The sequence below is a fragment of the Cryptomeria japonica genome, chromosome 3, assembly GCF_030272615.1.
Source record: "Cryptomeria japonica chromosome 3, Sugi_1.0, whole genome shotgun sequence".
NCBI lineage: Eukaryota > Viridiplantae > Streptophyta > Pinopsida > Cupressales > Cupressaceae > Cryptomeria > Cryptomeria japonica.
Window position 1 is genome coordinate 252,089,224 of NC_081407.1, and position 18,764 is coordinate 252,107,987.

General features: G+C 31.2%; 1 protein-coding gene and 1 pseudogene across 1 annotated transcript; both read right to left on the reverse strand.

Moving 5' to 3' along the window:
* Positions 1-488: 488 nt before the first annotated feature.
* Positions 489-2,217, reverse strand: LOC131037444 (cationic peroxidase 1-like). The gene is made up of 4 exons (XM_057969585.2): positions 1,989-2,217; positions 1,692-1,883; positions 1,153-1,318; positions 489-1,053 (listed from the first exon to the last, which is right to left on the reverse strand). The coding sequence occupies exons 1-4, from the start codon at positions 2,193-2,195 to the stop codon at positions 668-670; spliced, it is 951 nt and encodes a 316-aa protein (XP_057825568.2). The 5' UTR covers positions 2,196-2,217; the 3' UTR covers positions 489-667.
* A 6,206-nt stretch (positions 2,218-8,423) lies between these two features.
* On the reverse strand, positions 8,424-17,264 carry LOC131037423 (peroxidase 4-like; annotated as a pseudogene).
* Positions 17,265-18,764: the final 1,500 nt, after the last annotated feature.

The window sequence follows — 18,764 nt, forward strand, 5'->3', positions numbered from 1 at the left end:
TTTAATTGTCCTTATTGTTTTCAATATAATTATTTTAAAATGCTTTATTTATTTTTCTACATTTCTATCATATATATATATATTATATTTTTTCCTTATGTTGTTAAATGTAGAGACATATGGATCAAAGAGAAATTTCTGAATTTTTACTCCAATTTTAGATACACTATTTTATTACTAGATATCTCTACAACTCTTATTTCTATTCTCTACTTTAGTAATTATATAATTTAGTAGATTTTCCTTGTTTGAATAACCGAACTCAACCAATGTTCTAGAAAATTAGCATAGGCTTAAATTTTCTCTTTCGTGAACTTGAAACCATTTCTTTTTCCTTCTATTTTATTTAAAAAATTAAATAAACATATATTTACCTTTAGAATTATTTCCACACAAAGAAATAAATATGTATCTAGTTCACTTGATAATTATATTTGACTTAATATTATCAAATTTGAGAAGCTCAATATATCTGTGTAGGAAATAAAGTTAAAAAAGACATATACTTTCAAGTTTCAATTGATTCATATCAAAATGCTGCTGCATGCTTTGTAGTGCAATGCTTATTTATTCTACTGGAGGTTGATAAAGTTTGAAAACCCACAACCAATCCAGCCAGTTTTTTCTGCACACCAATCTACTGCCGAATATAGAGAATACAGTTACTTTAATTGGGCTTTCTACAGTTTTTGCGTACTTCACCTCTGGTACCGGTAAGAGGTTTGATGTTTGCCATATTCACCATGGCAGTAGCAAAATCACGGAAGAAAGTGTTTTGATTTGTAGCATAGGAAGTAACCAGAGAATTGGTGGATCCTCCATTGAACAGTTCCTGGTCAGAGTGAAGAAGTCCTTTCTGGACTCTAAGATTTTTGTAGTAGTTGTTATCAAAGGCAACGGGAGTTTGAACATCTGGGGGAGACAGGTTGTTGTCACCACCAGTTCTCGGGCATTTGGCTTTTACAGAAGTTGCGAATGCAGTGTTGATATTGGTTTCATTGTAGATGTGAGTTCTGAATGTGGTGCACCTTGCTTGACCAATCGTATGAGCCCCTGAAAAAACAATAGATTTACTCGATTAACCATTAATAGAATTTTGGTTATCTTGAGTTTGGCATAGATTTGGCATTCAGCATGTGTCATAAAATATACCTGAAAGGGCTACCATATCCTTGGTAGAAAGGCCTTGATTACTAAAAGCTGTGATGAGTGCACTGAGGCTGGATGCGGGACTAGGGATTTTGCTATTTGCGCCACTCAGACTTGCCGCCCTTGCATCTCTCCTTCCCAGCTGTACTGTCCATGTTTGTCCTCCCAACTGGCAATAATCACATAAGAAGACGACTTCGTAACTGAATGAAAATATTAAGAATAACTTTCACAGCAAATTCAAAGTTCTAATTCTAAACATGGTATTCGGGACCCTGATAATTATAGTATGGCATGTTGCCCACTAATATCTATTTTTATCAATAAAGTCAATGTTTTTCCCTGTTTGTTACGAAGTCAAGGAGGACAGAAAATCTTTCTCAGGTTAAACGTTAGAGTGTTGGCTAGAAAAAGACTGGTGATTAATGGTTGAGCATGTAATATTTTGTTAAATCAAAGTGTTAACTAGATCTAATAAAATTTATAGAATGGTCAATCTTGGCATAATAATGATAAGGAAGGAAGGCAAGAAGAATAGTTACGTCAACAACAGAATCACGAGCAGCAATGGTGAGAATGTCAGCACAAGATACAATTCCGCTACAAACTGATTCCACTTGAGTCTTGATGGTGTCTATCACGTTGAATCCTCTCGCAGAGTTGGCGTTAGGACCCGCTGTTTTCTCTCCCGTTATGTTGGCGGAATCATCCAACAGTATCGATCCATCACACCCCTGCAAATTTAAACTACTGTTAATGAACTTGTTGAGTTGGATAAGAACGTTAGATAACCAAAAAAGGGACGTATTGTCTAACGAAAAATGGAACCAAAATCTTACATTGACGAAACAGTCGTGAAAGTGAAGCCGGACCAATGATGCGCCCATACGTTTTTCCTTGGCGATTGCAGCTTTTACGGCAGCTTTCACGGTTGATAGTGCCTTAGGACATGTTTTATCGTAAAATGTCGAGCTCAGCTGGCCACTGGCAGGACTCGAACACAGGATCACAAACGTAATACATGCAATCAGACTACTGGTCCTCATGACTGATCGTTCTGCAGGTGTACTAAGTACAGAGGCAATTGTGCGTGGTGTTGAAAGTTGAGAGTAGTGGCCTTTTATAATGGCGGAACAGCTTGCTGCTCGTAGCCATTAATTGCCAACAGCTAAGCTATAATCATTTTGCTATGGTTGACTTTGCTTTAGATCAAAATAGTGTCCATGTGGAATGAATCCAAGTTTATACAAAAAGGTCAACAATGGCGGCCCAGTTGACTAGCAAATTGAAAGGTTTGATTTAATGCATGGCTTCAATAATCACGATCCATTTTATTCAATATAAGAATGGCTGCTTCTTCCCAACTCTTAGTCTTATCTTCTACACTGGGTATGAAGATGTTGGCTTTTGATTTAAAAAATTCTGACAGAACGGCTAGTGAAAACAGGGAGTTTACTGACGTCGTCCGTAAACTTTCGCTATCTAGTCCCCTCATTAAATCCAGCCATACAGGCGATGTTATCAAAAGATATATTCAACTTAATCATCACGCCATGTTATGTTTGTTGAAAAAATCAAAACGCGTTTATATTTTATTTCTTTTTCGATGACCTGTGACGTAATCCAACGTTGGAGATCACCCAGAAGGCCAATTTTAAAATGCCTGATTAGGATTTAGTCATTGCAGAATGACTAGTTGCCGCTAAAAATAATACGACATTATATTTAATAAAGGAAGTCAAAACTCTTTTAATTAAATAATTTCATTCACTCGTTTTCTGAATCGACGCAGTTTTCGTGCTTCTCTTCCCACATCCACAACTTCGATCCTTTCTTCCGACAACTTTGCAAATGTGATCTTACGAAATTGCCAATTAGCATCATTTTTTCCTAAATACAACTAAAAACAGAATATTAAAATCTTGAATGATTGGAGTACATAGTTTTGCCATTGTCTGAATTAGATAGCACAAGCTCATTATATTTTACAAGGCTGCTTTTGGATAGGCGTTATTGTTCGAGAGTGCAGTGATCTCATGGTCTTTAAAGTAGAAAGTGTTTTATAAAGCACAATATAGTTAGAGGATATTGGATATGCTCAAATTATTTGTTTGTGAAATATATTAGATCATTTGATTTAATCAAAATGATATGATTTTTAATTTTTTACAGATTTATTTAAATTGTTTTTTCATATAAAGATCAAGATACTGAAATTATGTATCACAAGTATTATGAGATTTAGAAGATTCAAAAGGTTTTCAGTTCAATATGTTAGAGCAGACAAAATTTATAGATATATTTTCACAAATTCTTTTATAGAGAGTATTTTTAATCAAAATGCAATCAATAAATTATTCGGAACATTGCATGTGTCTTGATAGTCTTTGAATTTTTACACTCTTCTTCATAAATAGTGTGCAACACATGACATCATTATGCTCCACCATGCATAACCTTGTACAATGTTTCACTGCAACCAGCATGCATGATAAAGTATCCTTGAACACAAATTTAAAATTGTTTATAGATTTGTCAAAAATGGACTTCTCCACCCTTGAGTTTGTATGTCAACTATTAGAAATCTAAAACTACCTGATAACTACAAGGTTGGTAGTTTAGGACATGAATCCTTACATATTATTTATTTGTAAATGCATTCTAATAATTATATCTACGTTTATTTCCCTTAAACAAGACATATCATTAAATATTTGTAGAGAACCCTTTTTGATTTGTTTGCATTTTCCAATCCCAAGAATCTTTATTGCTTCACACACTATTTGTAATAACTATTGTACCCTACTTAGTTATGAGCCTTCTATCATGATTTCATTTAGGTAATAAGAAAATATTTTCTCTTTTTGATATAAATATGTCTCAAAAATCAATACTTTTAATAAGAATTAATTTTATCTTGGTTATAGCAATAATTTTTCTTTTTTAATTTTAAAAAAATATAAGTGAATCAATCATAATATTCTTTATGTAGAAAATTATTTTAGTTTTGAACTTATTTTAATACAATGTTTCTTATACTTTTTTTACTTTTTATGAGTAATATTTTCCAATAAAATAACTTAGATACATACAAAATAAACTTTTTATTTAATAGACATAGAAAATTAACATTGATATTTAGGGAATACATGTTGTTTGTGGGATATTTTATTTATTAATAAATTTTAAATCTAAGAAATTACAATTTAGCCACATTTTTCTCATAATGCATTGCTTATTTCACATAACTGTTTTTCTTGTTAACTAAAAAATATAATATGTTAGCATTGTAAATTGTTTACCATAACAATTTCATGCTCTTTTTTTCACTTACCTTAGTGTGATTTCCCCTAGTTCATTTTAAGAACATATATGTTTTATAGTATCCTAAAATTTACTGATAAGCTAGTTCAACTTAATTGTCATCAAATGTGAAATGCCCTAATACTTGGCTCTCCATTTTGGAGGGCCCCTTTTGAGTGGACTCAAGCACCCAACACCCTAGTGTTGCTAAAAGGGATCAAAATTTTGGGCGTTATGAGTGTTGACCTTTACCTCTTGTGATCCAATCTTTTTCATTGAATTAAATTTTAATTTGTTGGACTATACTTGAACTAACCTTGTTCCCCTATATAAAGAATATTTTTTGTCCTTCATAACATCTAATCACTAAACTCTAATACAATCTAGAGAAATCATAAAATGAGTGGGTGATCAATCTATATAGCAACAAGTTACAAGTATTCTACACTCAATTATGGATTCATGTTTATCATTTATTATTATTATTATTTTATTGCATTAACATTTGTATGGCTTCTAAAAGAGCATTGCATCGCCACCTTTATGGGGATCTCCTTGAGCGGGTTACATGCCTAAGGTAATATTATCATTTTTAGCATTTATTATCGATTCAACCTTTTTCCTTATGAGGGCATGGACTTCATCACTTCTCAATATTGTTGTGGAGGTAGGGATACCGACAAAGTCTGACTCAATCAATTCCCTTTACACCATAATCATTTTTTCTATTTTTTTTTGTGTCCTAGAGGTGTAGACTTAATAACAAAATAGTTACATATGTTAGTATAGAAAAAAATGAGAGATAGTGCTAGACTTTGAATGAACAAAAACTCTTGGAAAAGGGTACCTAGTGCCCTTTTCCTACTACTTTGACCCATATTTTTTGAAGATGGGTGTAGAGCTGCCTGATTGATTTTTTGGTATCTTTTGAAGCCTTCTTTACCTTTAGACATAGTCGCCCAGTGCTTATATCTAACATAGTCATCTCCAAATTTTAGTACCAAGTTTCTCTACATATGTCTTTATTCTAGATCTGCATTATTGTTTCTATTTATTGTTTAATATTTTTTACCTTATATTAGATTTTCATTTTATTTAATTCAATCAAACACACACTTAAGCAATTCCAATCACATGAAATAAAAAATGCGACTCTACGACAATATGACTCTTCCAAGTGTGATAGAAAACTAAGCCCACTCATACCTCAAATATTGTATGAGAGAAGGAATTGATCCTAGGTTAAAGCACATATTAGTCTAGGATCACTTTTTTTAATATTTCAATATGAAGATATTTATAATTCTTAAAAAAATCTCCTTATTCAAATAGAGCTATTTATTTTTTAATTAATGAACATCTACTATTTATAATCTTAAATATAAAAAATAAACTACACTAAATATATACTTCTAAAGAATTTTTAATGTGCCAAGTACTTTCATGCAAGATTTTGAGCTTTAGTTTATTTATTTGATCATGAAAAATATATTATTTGAGTTTATACTTTTTGACTAATAAAATCCTTCTTTAATGAACTTGACCTATTTTTCTTCATTTCCCAAATTTGATGCATATTATTGTTTTGAAATTATGTAATGTCTTATAACCCATTTTTATGCTTACATGTACACATGGATATATGCAATTCTTATTTTAATTTGTATAATCTATAAACTTGATTTTCTCAAGGTTAGTTTTCCATCCTAACCATCTAGGATGTGGATCAAATTTTGATAATTTTTGGCAATAATTGTATCTTAAGGAGTTTCACATGACTATGGATTATTTTCATTACATATTATTGCTTATAAACATACTAAATAATTTATAAATATTTCTTTTTAATGTTAAGGGAGATGTTTAAATGTGTTAACATTCCTATATGATACAACCCCTAATTGAACTACCCAAAATTATTCTATTTAGTGATACAATATCATGTGATGGGCATGCACTATCATGAGTGACCAACCAATACCTTTAATTGAAAAATGTTTATAAATATATTTAAGTAGTTTCATGTAACAAATTTCATGGAGCCCTAAAAATAGTCATGTTGGTAAAGGGAAAGTGGCAAAAAATCATCATGAAAATAGCCTAGATATTTCATGCCACCCCTCTCCTTTTATTGGCATTTCTAATGGGGAATGTGTTAAATCAAATAATACTACCTCCTTAGTGATAGGAGGATTGCAAGATTTGCAAATCTCACTATGGAAGCTAAAATTGCTAACACCCATAAAATATCCCTCGAGAGAGGAAAAAGAGGCCTAGTCATAGGATTCTAGCTGTAATGATGATGCTAATGAAGACAATGAGAAAATCCTATATGAGCCATTAAACCATATCCCAAGTACTCACTTTCCCACTCCCCACCATATAAAATAGACTCTTATGAAGCCCTAGATGGGATTAACATTCTAAAAGGTTATGATGAGGAGGAAGACAAGGGGCTTGAAGAAAAAGGGACCACTAGTAAGGTGGAAATACCTCTGAATTTGCAAGTTCTTGCTATGGAAAATCTAGGGGTCAGAGTTGAGACACTAGTAAGGAGGAAACACCTTGGAATTGGCACGTTCATGCTATAGAGCTAAAATATCTAAGAGTCAGAATTGAGAATTTAGAAATACCACGGACTTATGTTGGTTGTAAAAGGAATGGAAAAAGAGTTTTCAAACTTAAAAAAGCTTGAGCAACTAGTCAAGATTAACAATTAGAAATACCATGGACTTATGTTGGTTGTAAAAGGAATGGAAAAAGAGTTTTCAAACTTAAAAAAGCTTGAGCAACTAGTCAAGATTAACAATAATATGATGTGCATGGCTATTATTGAATAGTCCCTATGAGAAGTAAAATTGAGAGAAAAGAGAAGAAAAGTAGTCCTCAGAATAGGGATGAAGACAAGAAGAGAGGGAAGAAGATGATATCTTTGACGGCTTGAGATGCTAGCCTGGGTGAGGTAGTTGAAGACTAGGACACTATTATTAGAGCCTTCAAGTTTCTTAAGTTGCTCTATTTTTTGTTACTACAAATTTAATTTTTGTTGGACTCTACATTAATAAAAAAAATTATGTATTTGTTTTGCTAGCTTGATCTCCAAACCTTTCACTTTGAAGGATTTTGATTCTACATTATAAGGGTTGAGGGCCCTTCCCCCACCTAAATTAATAAAAACCAAATTGCACAGACAATCTCATTTGTTAATAAAATGGTAGAAATAAAATTTTAGGGAATTCAATCTAATATATGGAGCAGGTGATCCTACAATAGTATATCTCACAATTTGGCCTAATTGGGACATTTGAAATCAACATTTTTTGGATATTTGAAACAATAAAAATTATTTTTTTATAGATGATTCAAGCCAGTAAGATCTGTCATTTTCTATGTAGTTTCAAGTTATAAATTTTTGAATTTCCAAAAGAATTATTTCAATCATTTTTATTTTTATAGTATAATATTATTTTAGACGAAATGAAATTCCTCCACATCACATAATTTTCACTATAAATAAAAATTTCCAAGAACTTCTCACAACTAGATCATTAATTTTAATGTTTAACACTAGATATATTTTGTAATTATTTATAAAATACTTGAGTTATTATTAATTGTTGAATTAGTACTAACAATATAATACTAATGCCTTCAATAGAGTCCATTAGTTTTGTAATTCAATTCATAAATATATACTCACAAATAAATAAATATATATCTACTTCAATTCATAATCATACTTAACCTATTATTTTCAAAATTGAGAAGCTCAACATATCTGTGCAGGAAATATAGTAAAACAAGGCATATAATTTTAAGTTTCAATTGATTCGTATCAAAATGCTGCTGCATGCTTTGTAGTGCAATGCTTGTTTATTCTGCTAAATCTTGATAATGTTTGAACACCTCTAAGCAATCCAACCAGTTTGCTGCATACCAATCTATTGCGAAATATAAAGAATACAGTTAAATTAATTGGTTTTTCTACAGTTTCTGCGCACTTCACCACTGGTAACGGTAAGAGGTTTGATGTTTGCCATATTCACCATGGCAGTAGCAAAATCACGGAAGAAAGTATTTTGATTTGTAGCATACGAAGTAACCAAAGAATTGGTGAATCCTCCATTGAACAGTTCCTGGTCAGAATGAAGAAGTCCTTTCTGTACTCTCAGATTTTTGTAGTAGTTGTTATCAAAGGCAATGGGAGTTTGAACATCTAGGGGAGACAGGTGTTTGTCACCACTAGTTCTCGGGCAGTTAGCTTTCATTGGTTTCATTGTAGATGTGAGTTATGAATGTGGTGCACCTTGCTTGACCGATTGTATGAGCTCCTGAAAAAAGATTGGATTCACTCCATTAAGCATAAACATAATTTTAGTTATCTAGAAATTTAGATAGAATTGGTATTCAGCATGTGTACAATCATTACCTGAAAGGGCTACCATATCCATGGTAGAAAGGCCTTGATTACTAAAGGCTGTGATGAGTGCACTGAGGCTGGATGCTGGACTAGGGATTCTGCTATTTGCGCCACTCAGACTTGCATCCCTTGCATCTCTCCTTCCCAGCTGTACAGTCCATGTTGGTCCTCCCAACTGGGGGTAATAATATAAGAAGCCTCAGTAACAGAAGTTCAAATATTTATAATAATTTTCATAGCATTTTAAAGTTCTAAACATGGTATTCAAAATGGTGATTGTTATAATATGGCATGTTGCCGGCTAATATATTTTTTTTATCAAGAAAGTCAATGTTTTTTAATCCGCTTGTCACAAAGTCAAAGACGAGAGAATCCTTTCCAAGTTAAACGTTAGAGCCTCAGCTAGAAAAAGAGTGGTGATTAATGGTTAAGCATCTAATATTTTAGAAAATCAGTGTGTTTAAATCTGTAGATATTATTATACTAAGAGGAAAGCACTCTATAAAGCTTGCAAATTTTAATTCATTGGAAAAGTTTGAATTTATATTAGGGGTAAACGCTTGTGTCAAGAGGGAAGCATTTAAAGAACTTATAAATATTATAGAACTGATATATTAAAGTTAAAAAATGAATCGTAAATGCTTTTGATATGGAGGGTGAGGTTGCAAATGATATTTTGAATTTTGATGATAATTAGAAAAAAATCTTAGAAACAATGTTATGGTAATGAAAGAAAAAAAGAGTATAATAAATTTTTGAACAGAATTATTAAGTTTGAAATCTTTTTCTTTATAAAAAATTTCTATGGAAAGAATCGCACAGTGAGATTAGAAAAATGCTTCTTTCCTTTCACCGACTCTGCAGATTGCAGAATTAATTACGAACAACAACATTATCTTCAACTAAGATTAATCTTTCGGTTATTAATTAAATACTTTAGATGGTTGAACACAAATTTGAAAAGATCATTTTAGATAAAAATGTACATGGTTGAGACAATTAAATTTTTTGATAGAAGATAATATAGATCCTTTGTAGAACATAATGATTTTCCATTTTGAAAGAATCTTAATAATTGCTCATTTTAAAATAATATAACCTTCATTAAAGTTGGGCTCATTCCCTATCCATTATTTATCTTGAATTACACATATTCTCATCTATTTGACCTTATCTCATGTACTCTTATGCATGTCCCTACATTTAACATTTATTACATTCCTCATATTAAGACATTCATTCTCCACACAACCACTATTATTCTCTTATCTTACTTCAATCTTGCAATGTATGATCAATCTCGTATCCAAAAAACTAACTTAAGAAATAATAAATTTCAATTCAAATGTTTACTAAGTCACACCATTTTATTTCTACCATACGTTAAGTTGTTTCATATTTCCCATGTCCATATCTATGTAATTATAGTTTTAATGATATTTATTTAGGAATTAATTCATTATCTTGATCATCATTCAAAGTCCTAAGCATTCTATAAGATTGTATTAATTTGAATCTTTAAAAGAATGAAAATTTGAAATAAAACCATCATATATGTCACTTGAAAGACTTTATATTTTTTATTGGTCATCTTTCCAACCATAAAGTAGCTCTTTCAAGGAGGTTGATCTAGAATAATTTTACCCTTATCTAACAACCTTCCCAATGTTTTAATAAATATCACCAATTCTTAATTATAAGACTTGGGTACAAAGGCATTTACCCATGATAAAGGTATCCTAGTGGAAAAAACAAGGAAGACCAATATGAGAGAATAAATTATTTTCTATCAATGGATGAAATCCAAGAGAATAAAAGAGATTTATCAAATAAGAAAGAGAGGGCATATATAGGGTGCATCAATAATAGAAACAAATGAGATAATGTACAAATTTCCTAAAGTAATTTGAACTAACAAGGTTTGAATATAACCAAAATGTTGAACTAGTTAAGTATTACACGTCATTAACCCTAGCAAACCCACTTATGTGAAACTTAGGGAGGAGAAATGGAGAAAAAAATATCAAGAATAGGTCTTGGAAACAAGGCTTGATGAGGTATGCATATATAAAATGTTCCCCAAATAATAAGAGGAGGATACAAATCTATAGGAAAGAATCTGTGAAACTTGAGGGGATGAATCAAGAAAGGCTAGATATGCTCTTGAAAAAATTTCCTTAGACTCTAAGAGAGATCACAAATTTTCATGAGTATTTTAATAAATATGTCTACAACTTGATTTTACACAAGGCAATAAAAAAAATAAAAAATTTACTTCTGTATTTTTTCCCTAATGTACAAAATGTGGATCTAGGCATGTTTGGAACACCAGTCACCAACCAATTTCTTTATGTTCTAGATGTCACTCTGGTTGTTGAATATGATAACTAATGGCATGCAAAAAGAATTCCAAACTTGTTAAAGATATTCTAAAGTTAAAGAGCCTCAATGGTAGCAATCAAATCCCTTTGATACTTAGCCTCATTCAAATGGAGCTAGAATGAAAGTGAAGGCTATAAGAAAATGTTGAATTATGATAATCAAGATTTCTAGGTCAATCAGAAACAATATTTTCAATCACGCCTAAACTTATACCTACTACATAATGAGTCACATATTGTAACATCCCTCATTTTTTAATGTATTTTGATATTCAATCGAGATTATATTTATAAGGTAAAAAATAACATACCCTAAAATACAAATTATCCTTAGTTTAGTGTCCATACTTGTAACATATTTTTGAGATCATTCTAGTTGAGCCTTATATCATAACCCATTTTAGAAGTATTATTTTATAATTATATTTATTCAGTTTTGATAAAAAAAAATTAATATTTTTCATAAAAATATTGTAATTTAAAATTGATTATAGTCTCAACATCTTTTCATAAGATGGAGATTTAAAACTTTGAAATCTCATTTAAAATTTAAATTAATTAAAAACATTTAACTCATGTTCAAACTGATAGGAGTTACATGTTATGTTTTAATGTCAAAGCATATTGAAAACACCTAAATGATATTGAGTTACAAATCTTTTTCAATTAAAATTAATATTATATTTTAATGGGTACATTAAATTGTATGGAAGATAATACAATCTCTGGCTCTAGGTTTATATGACTGCGTATGCATACCCCACTGGCATAGGAAGCCCCTTATGTGTTTGGTTAAATAAGTGCATGTCTACTTTATTTTCTCAACTTGGGCATCTTTAAGTAAGTTAAACAATGAGAAGGTTACAGTATTAGAATTATGATAGATATGAATTGAAAAATTGGTAATTATGAAAATTTAGGTATATCAAATCTATTTATTTCCATTAAGTTAAACACAAAGTATAGGAGTATGTAAGGATATTTAATTAAGTTGTAGAGAATTGATATTATTATATTTTGTAGTTTCTTATAAGAATTCATGTTTATGGAGAAAAGGACTATTTGTCAAATCCATAGGGGAGAGGGGCCAGTAGTTGTATGGGGTTCAATAGTCATTATAGCAATTGTGCTTATAATATCAAGTTTTTCTACATATTTATACTATATATTGTAAATAAATAATCCACATGTAAATTAAAAAATTACCAAATGTTGGTCAAAATGGACCAATGCTTGAATACAAAAGAACCTATAAATGTTATGTGAAAAAGGCATAAATAAATTCATTAACAAGTGAAATAAATCATGTTTTGTTTCCAATAAAATATCATAGCTATTCACTATAAGTGTGTCATTTCTAAAATAAGATGCTCACTTAAACAAGTACTCTTATCGTAGTGAAAAAATATTATTCTTATGTGTATTACTACTGGGGTAGCAATGAATATACATTGGAGTATTTCATATTAATAATTTGTCTTGTCATTGATATAAAAGGTGAACACAATATATACCTTGTTTTTTCTCATGAAATATGAGGATTTTCCATAGGTTTTAGTGTTCAACAATGTTAGCAATATGTTGTATGTTGTCATTGATGTCAAATCATGTAGTATAGTTAGGTCGAGATGTCGTATATTGAGAAACAATAGAAGATAGGTATGTATATGATGTCAATGGATGTTTGGTGATTTCCCGAAAGATTTGGCCCTTCGGAAGATGTGTTGCTGATGTTACTCAATGTTATTTTGGGGTCTAGTTTGATCTAGAGGTCGAGATTGTGTAACGACATTTGTACAGTGTGTGCATAATGTTTTGGGTCTAGCATTGGTAATGTATGTAATGTGTTGATGTGTTTGATAAAGAATGTTGTGATGTGGTCTACTTCTCATTCCTTCCCACCACTAGAATGTTTAGTGGTGACCTATTTTAGATCTCTGTCTTGGTTGACTTAGAAGATTATATTTATCTGGAGACAGTATATGTATGTGTATGATTTGGATGAGCTTGTGTGGCAATTTTTTTTGTAGAAGATATGCGAGATTGAAAGGAAGAATCTAGTTGATTTGAGAAGTGTGTTGCATATAGTTATTGGAAGCAGTTCTGGTAGTGTAGACTGAGTTTTAGTGGTGGTTTATCTTTTCTATCTTTCTTTCTTTGGTAGTGAGCCCTCCGCCAATGAGCCTTTCTTGGTAGTGAGCCCTCCCACAATGAGCATTTTGGTAGTGAGCCATCCTTTGTAAAAAGTACCTTAACCAATATTTTTATGTTGAGAATTAACATTCTTTGTGGTTTTTCCCTTCTGAGGTTTGCCATGTAAATTCTTCTATTCATTATGTCTGACTTATTTTGTGCATATGATTTCATGTTTTATCTATCTTAACTAACTTTGCTAGTTGTTCTGGATCTATGAATAAAGTTTGAAGAAGATTTTTAGTGTCAATTGATTCACCCCTCCCCCCCTCTTAGCTGCCTAGATATTCAACAAATAATTAGTCCTTTTGTGTTCAATATAAGTTGTATTTATATAATAATATGTTGTTTTTATAACAACAAATAATTTTTTGTGGTGTTGAATATAAAAGTTAGAGATAGAACACACTTATGATTACTAATAGGTATTTGATCCATTTAAGTTGCATATAAGTTATATTTAACATAAAAATACAATATTGTACTAATTACAAATGATTTTTTTTAATTCAACTATGAGGGATTTTTAGATTAAGTTTTGGTCGAATCTTTAAAAGTCATTTTTTGGACACTTCGCACTAGACACATTATTTTGATGAGCTGCATGATGAGTCACATCTTCAAACCTTTGTTGCAGATAGTTAAGTATCCATTTTACGTTTTTGAAAAAATGGAGGTCTTACGATATTCCATGTGATGGCTACATGTTGACGAAGTTATCCCTCATGACTACTAGTTCCTCTCCCCTAGTTCTAGTATAATTGTAAGATTTGATTAGTTGAACTTCTCTTGAAGTATTTAGGGAAATATACAACAATTTACACAACTTAATTCTTACCAAAATGAGAACCTATGTAAGATATTGGAATGAACATCATAGAGACAACTTATTTTATCTTTGACATCTATCTTTGTATAACACATGGTATAGTGTTCATCTTTGATAACTATAGTTATGTATTAAATATCATTTTGATTAGCATCTTGGCCTAGTTGAATGGGAAGACTTATGTTAAGATTGATCTAAAATGAAGTCGGAATTATGAAAATATTTATAATGTATTAAATCTAAGCTCAAGATGTTAACATTTTTTATTAAGCTTATAGTTATTATCCATTTGGGTTATTCATGAACTTATTAAAAAGATAAAGAAAAAGTTTGCTTAGTGTTAGAGAGTATTTTATAAACCATCGAATATTATAGGGATATTGTAGATTTATTTTGACTAAAAGTATTTTTAGCGTTCATAAGATGTGATTTATCATTATCATCTTGAAATAAACACTCGAATGATGTTAGACATATCTTTTGTGATTAACTATGTTTGAAGATGTAATCAAAACTTGATAGTAGACATGAGGACTTGTATGCTTAAATGTGTTTCTATCTACTCTTATTTCTCATGTAGCTTCTATATTCTTATGTATGCATGAATACAATCTTGTGTTTTCTTTGTTTATAAGATGAAATTCTATTATATTAAATTGAATAGTCATGAATGGGATGGAGCTCAAATATATGAAATGATGTTGGGTAGTAGTAAGAAGTGATGCTTCCATCTGATTATGTAATCTTAGTGCATCTTATGTTTTATGTGTTTTGGAGAGTGTTGACTATGCATTAATAGAGAGGGATAACTTGTCACTATGTATCTATCTACTGACAAATGGCTTAAAGATGTTTTCTCCAAAGATTTATTTAATCAATTATAATACTAGTCTATTCTTATAATTTTGATTGTTGTTTCATTACTCTTTGCCATATCATGACATTGTTACATTAACATTTAAATTTATATATGTCATGTTGCACAAATTCTATTATTGCCACCCATTTTAGATTGCTAGGCATCTTTGTGTATTGTCTGGTATTCCTCATGTTAGGAAGAATACTGAGGGAGTGTAATATTTCATGGCTGGCTGGAAAGCATTCCAACAATGTTCTTTCTCATGGCGTGCTTGAGGGAGATAGATGACAAGAGTTCCTATCAAGATTGTCATCAACTATGTACATCAAGTACTCATTATATTTGACCTTGTGGTCTATTATAAATGAATATGTTTCCTTATGTTATGCCTTATTTTTTGGCTTTTGTATTCAAACTTATGTGAATATATAAATTCATGTCTCTAATCTTGTATATTTGAACACATGGCAATAATTTATGCTTAATTTTGTGTACTTTATGCTATATGTTAATTTAATTATATGGATGTCTTTACATATGGTATCAGAGCTCTGGGTTCCATACTAAGGCCTTGAGTTCTCTGTGTTAACTTGTGACACTTGATAGGATTACCTTGTAGTCAAATAGTGCTTAGAACATGTGTATGTAAGTACTTATAGATTGAGTCAAAAGTTGAATTAATGTGGATCAACTTCAGCAGTGAGGAAGAGATCCTCCTATTTATTGTTACACTTGATAAGAAAGGGAAGGTTCTCCTAGATTTAAAGATTCTAGAAGAGAAATTAATTACTCTAAGGAGAATATCTATTGCATATATTTTTGTGCTGGGAATTTATGCATATATGTGTGTAATGAATGATTTCTTGATTGCCCTTGCTTGAATTTAAGTTGCAAAATTTAAATAGAACCTTGAAGTGCTTGGTTATGCTTGTGCACTCTAGTGATTAAGTGATTGTGCATATATTCTGATTGGAAAATATTAACTACATCGTGTGAGTCATGCGTTTGCAGTAAAGGTTATGACTGTTCTTTTCCACGATATGCAAATTGAGATGTTTTGATCGATGCTTGTATTAAACCTTACAGGGATGTACTTTGTATGTGTGATGCAGGAAATAATATGAATTTATGTGATTTATGTACCATGATCAATCGTTGACTGATTTTTGCATAGTAATATTAGATCATAATGCACTAAGTGTCTAGAAATTGAGTCTGAATTCTTGATTAATGATGATTGATGGCTATCCCTACATAGAATTAATTTCTTCATGATGTGTGTATATGATGTACTTGGGCATGTTCTCTCACTTGCCTTGGACATGGTACGCGCTGTTTTCTCTCCTGTTATGTTGGCGGAATCATCCACATTATCGATCCATCACACCCCTGCAGATTCAAACTACAGTTAAAGAACTTGTTGAATCGCACAAGTACGTTAGATAACAGAAAAAGGAAGGGTTATCTAATAAAAAATCTTACACTGACGAAACAGTCGAGGTCGACCAACGATGCGCCCATCCGTTTCTCTTTGGCGACTACAGCTTTCAAGGTTGATAGTGCCTTAGGAGAAGTTTTATCGTAAAATGGCGAGCTCACCTGGTCATTGCCAAGACTCAAACACAAGATCACTAATGTAATGCATGCACATTCAGACAACGGGTCCTCATGACTGGTCGCTCTACAGGTGTACTAACTACAGAAGCAATTGTGGGTGGTCTTGAAAGTTTAGACAAGAGGCTTTTTAAAATGTTGGAAGAGCTTGCTACTCGTAGCCATTAATTGGTAACAACTATGTTATAATCATTTTCCTATGGTTGACTTTGCATTGTGAGAGTGGAATGAATCTAAGCTTATACAAAAGTTCGAAAATGGCGGCCCAGTTGACTAGCAAATTGAAAGGTACTTCCATGATTTAATGCATGGCTTCCACAATCACGATCCATGTTTTTCAATAGAAGAATGGCTTCACTTACCACAAGGATGCTTCTTCCCGACTCTTACTGAATCTTCTACACTGAGTATGAAGATGTTGATTTTTCCCTTAAAAAATTTGACAGAACGACCAGTGGAAAGACAGAATTTACTGACGTCGTCCATGAACTTTCGCTGTCTATTCCACTCATCCATTCTAACCATGCAAGCGATCTTATCTCATGCAATAATTTTCTTTCAATAAAAATATGTTTAATAATCCGATTCTTACGTCTAGGTCAGACGACTTTAATACCAAAAGATGTATTCAACTTAATCATCACACCATGTTAGGTTTGTTGATAAAATCCAAACGAGCTTGTAGATGGGAAGAAACAAACAACTGTGCTGTCTTTCGCTAAGCCTGCGACTTAATGCTCCTTAGAAAATCACACACAAGGCCAATTTAAATGTCTGTTTAGTAAATCGTCATAGTCGAATAACTAGTTGCCGCTACACACAAGTTGAAGGGCACTAAATTTAGTAAAGTCGTCAAAACTCTCTTAATTAAAATGTTTCTTCATCTGTTATTTTATGGATCGACGCGGTTTCTGATGCTTCTCTTCCCACATCCACTTCAATTATTTTCTTTTCCCTTGGGAAAGTGCTAATTAACGTCACTTTTTCTTAAATACAATAATGAGTGAAATATTAAATTCTTGAATATTGGATTAAATATGTTTGCCATAGCTTGGTTTTGATAATTGGAAATATGATTGTTGCAATAGTTGGTATGCTTTTGGCTAACCATTAATGTTGGATGGTTGATGGTCTTTAAAAAAGTAGAAAAGTGTTTTATAAATTATTATAGAGCTAGAGTATATCAGATAAGTTGAAATTATGTGTTTTTCAGATATATTAAATCATTTGATTTTGGCTAAAGATATGTTAATGATTCTTTGTAACTATTAATTCTCTTTTAAAATTTCTATAAATCATGCCTTTCATATAACAGTCGAGCATATTGAATTTAAGTATCACAAGTTTCATGAAATTCCAAATATTCAAAAGATTGCAATTTCATATGTTTGAATAGATCTTCACATCTTTGATAGAGAGTAGTTTAAAGTGCAATCAATAAGTCACTTGGAACATTGCATCTAGCTTGATAGTCTTTGAATTTTTACACTTCTCATCACATAACGTATGCATTGTATGCTACACATGACATTGTCATGCTCCATCATGCATAACCTTGTACAATGCTTCACTCCAAATACCATGCATAATAGAAAATCCATGCAAACATGCATAATGTTATTTATAGATTTGTCAAACATGAACTTCTCCAACCATGACTACAAATGTCAACTATTAGGAATTCAAATCTAATAGATAATTATAAGGTTGATAGTTTAGAACATGAATACTGATATCAATATATTTGTAAATGCATAGAAATAATTATACATTCATTTATTTCTATTAAATGGGACATATGACTAAATATTTGTAGAAAAAACATTTTGATTTGTTCACATTTTCTAATCCCAAGAATCTTTATAATCAAACAACAAATCAATTTCTTAATTTTATTCAATTTCAAAAGTATAAATTTGAAACATATTCACTTGTGAGTTCATGAATTCATCAAATTATTTCAGAAACAACATGAACAAAAGAAATTACCATTTCTTTATTTTTACCCATGCATAT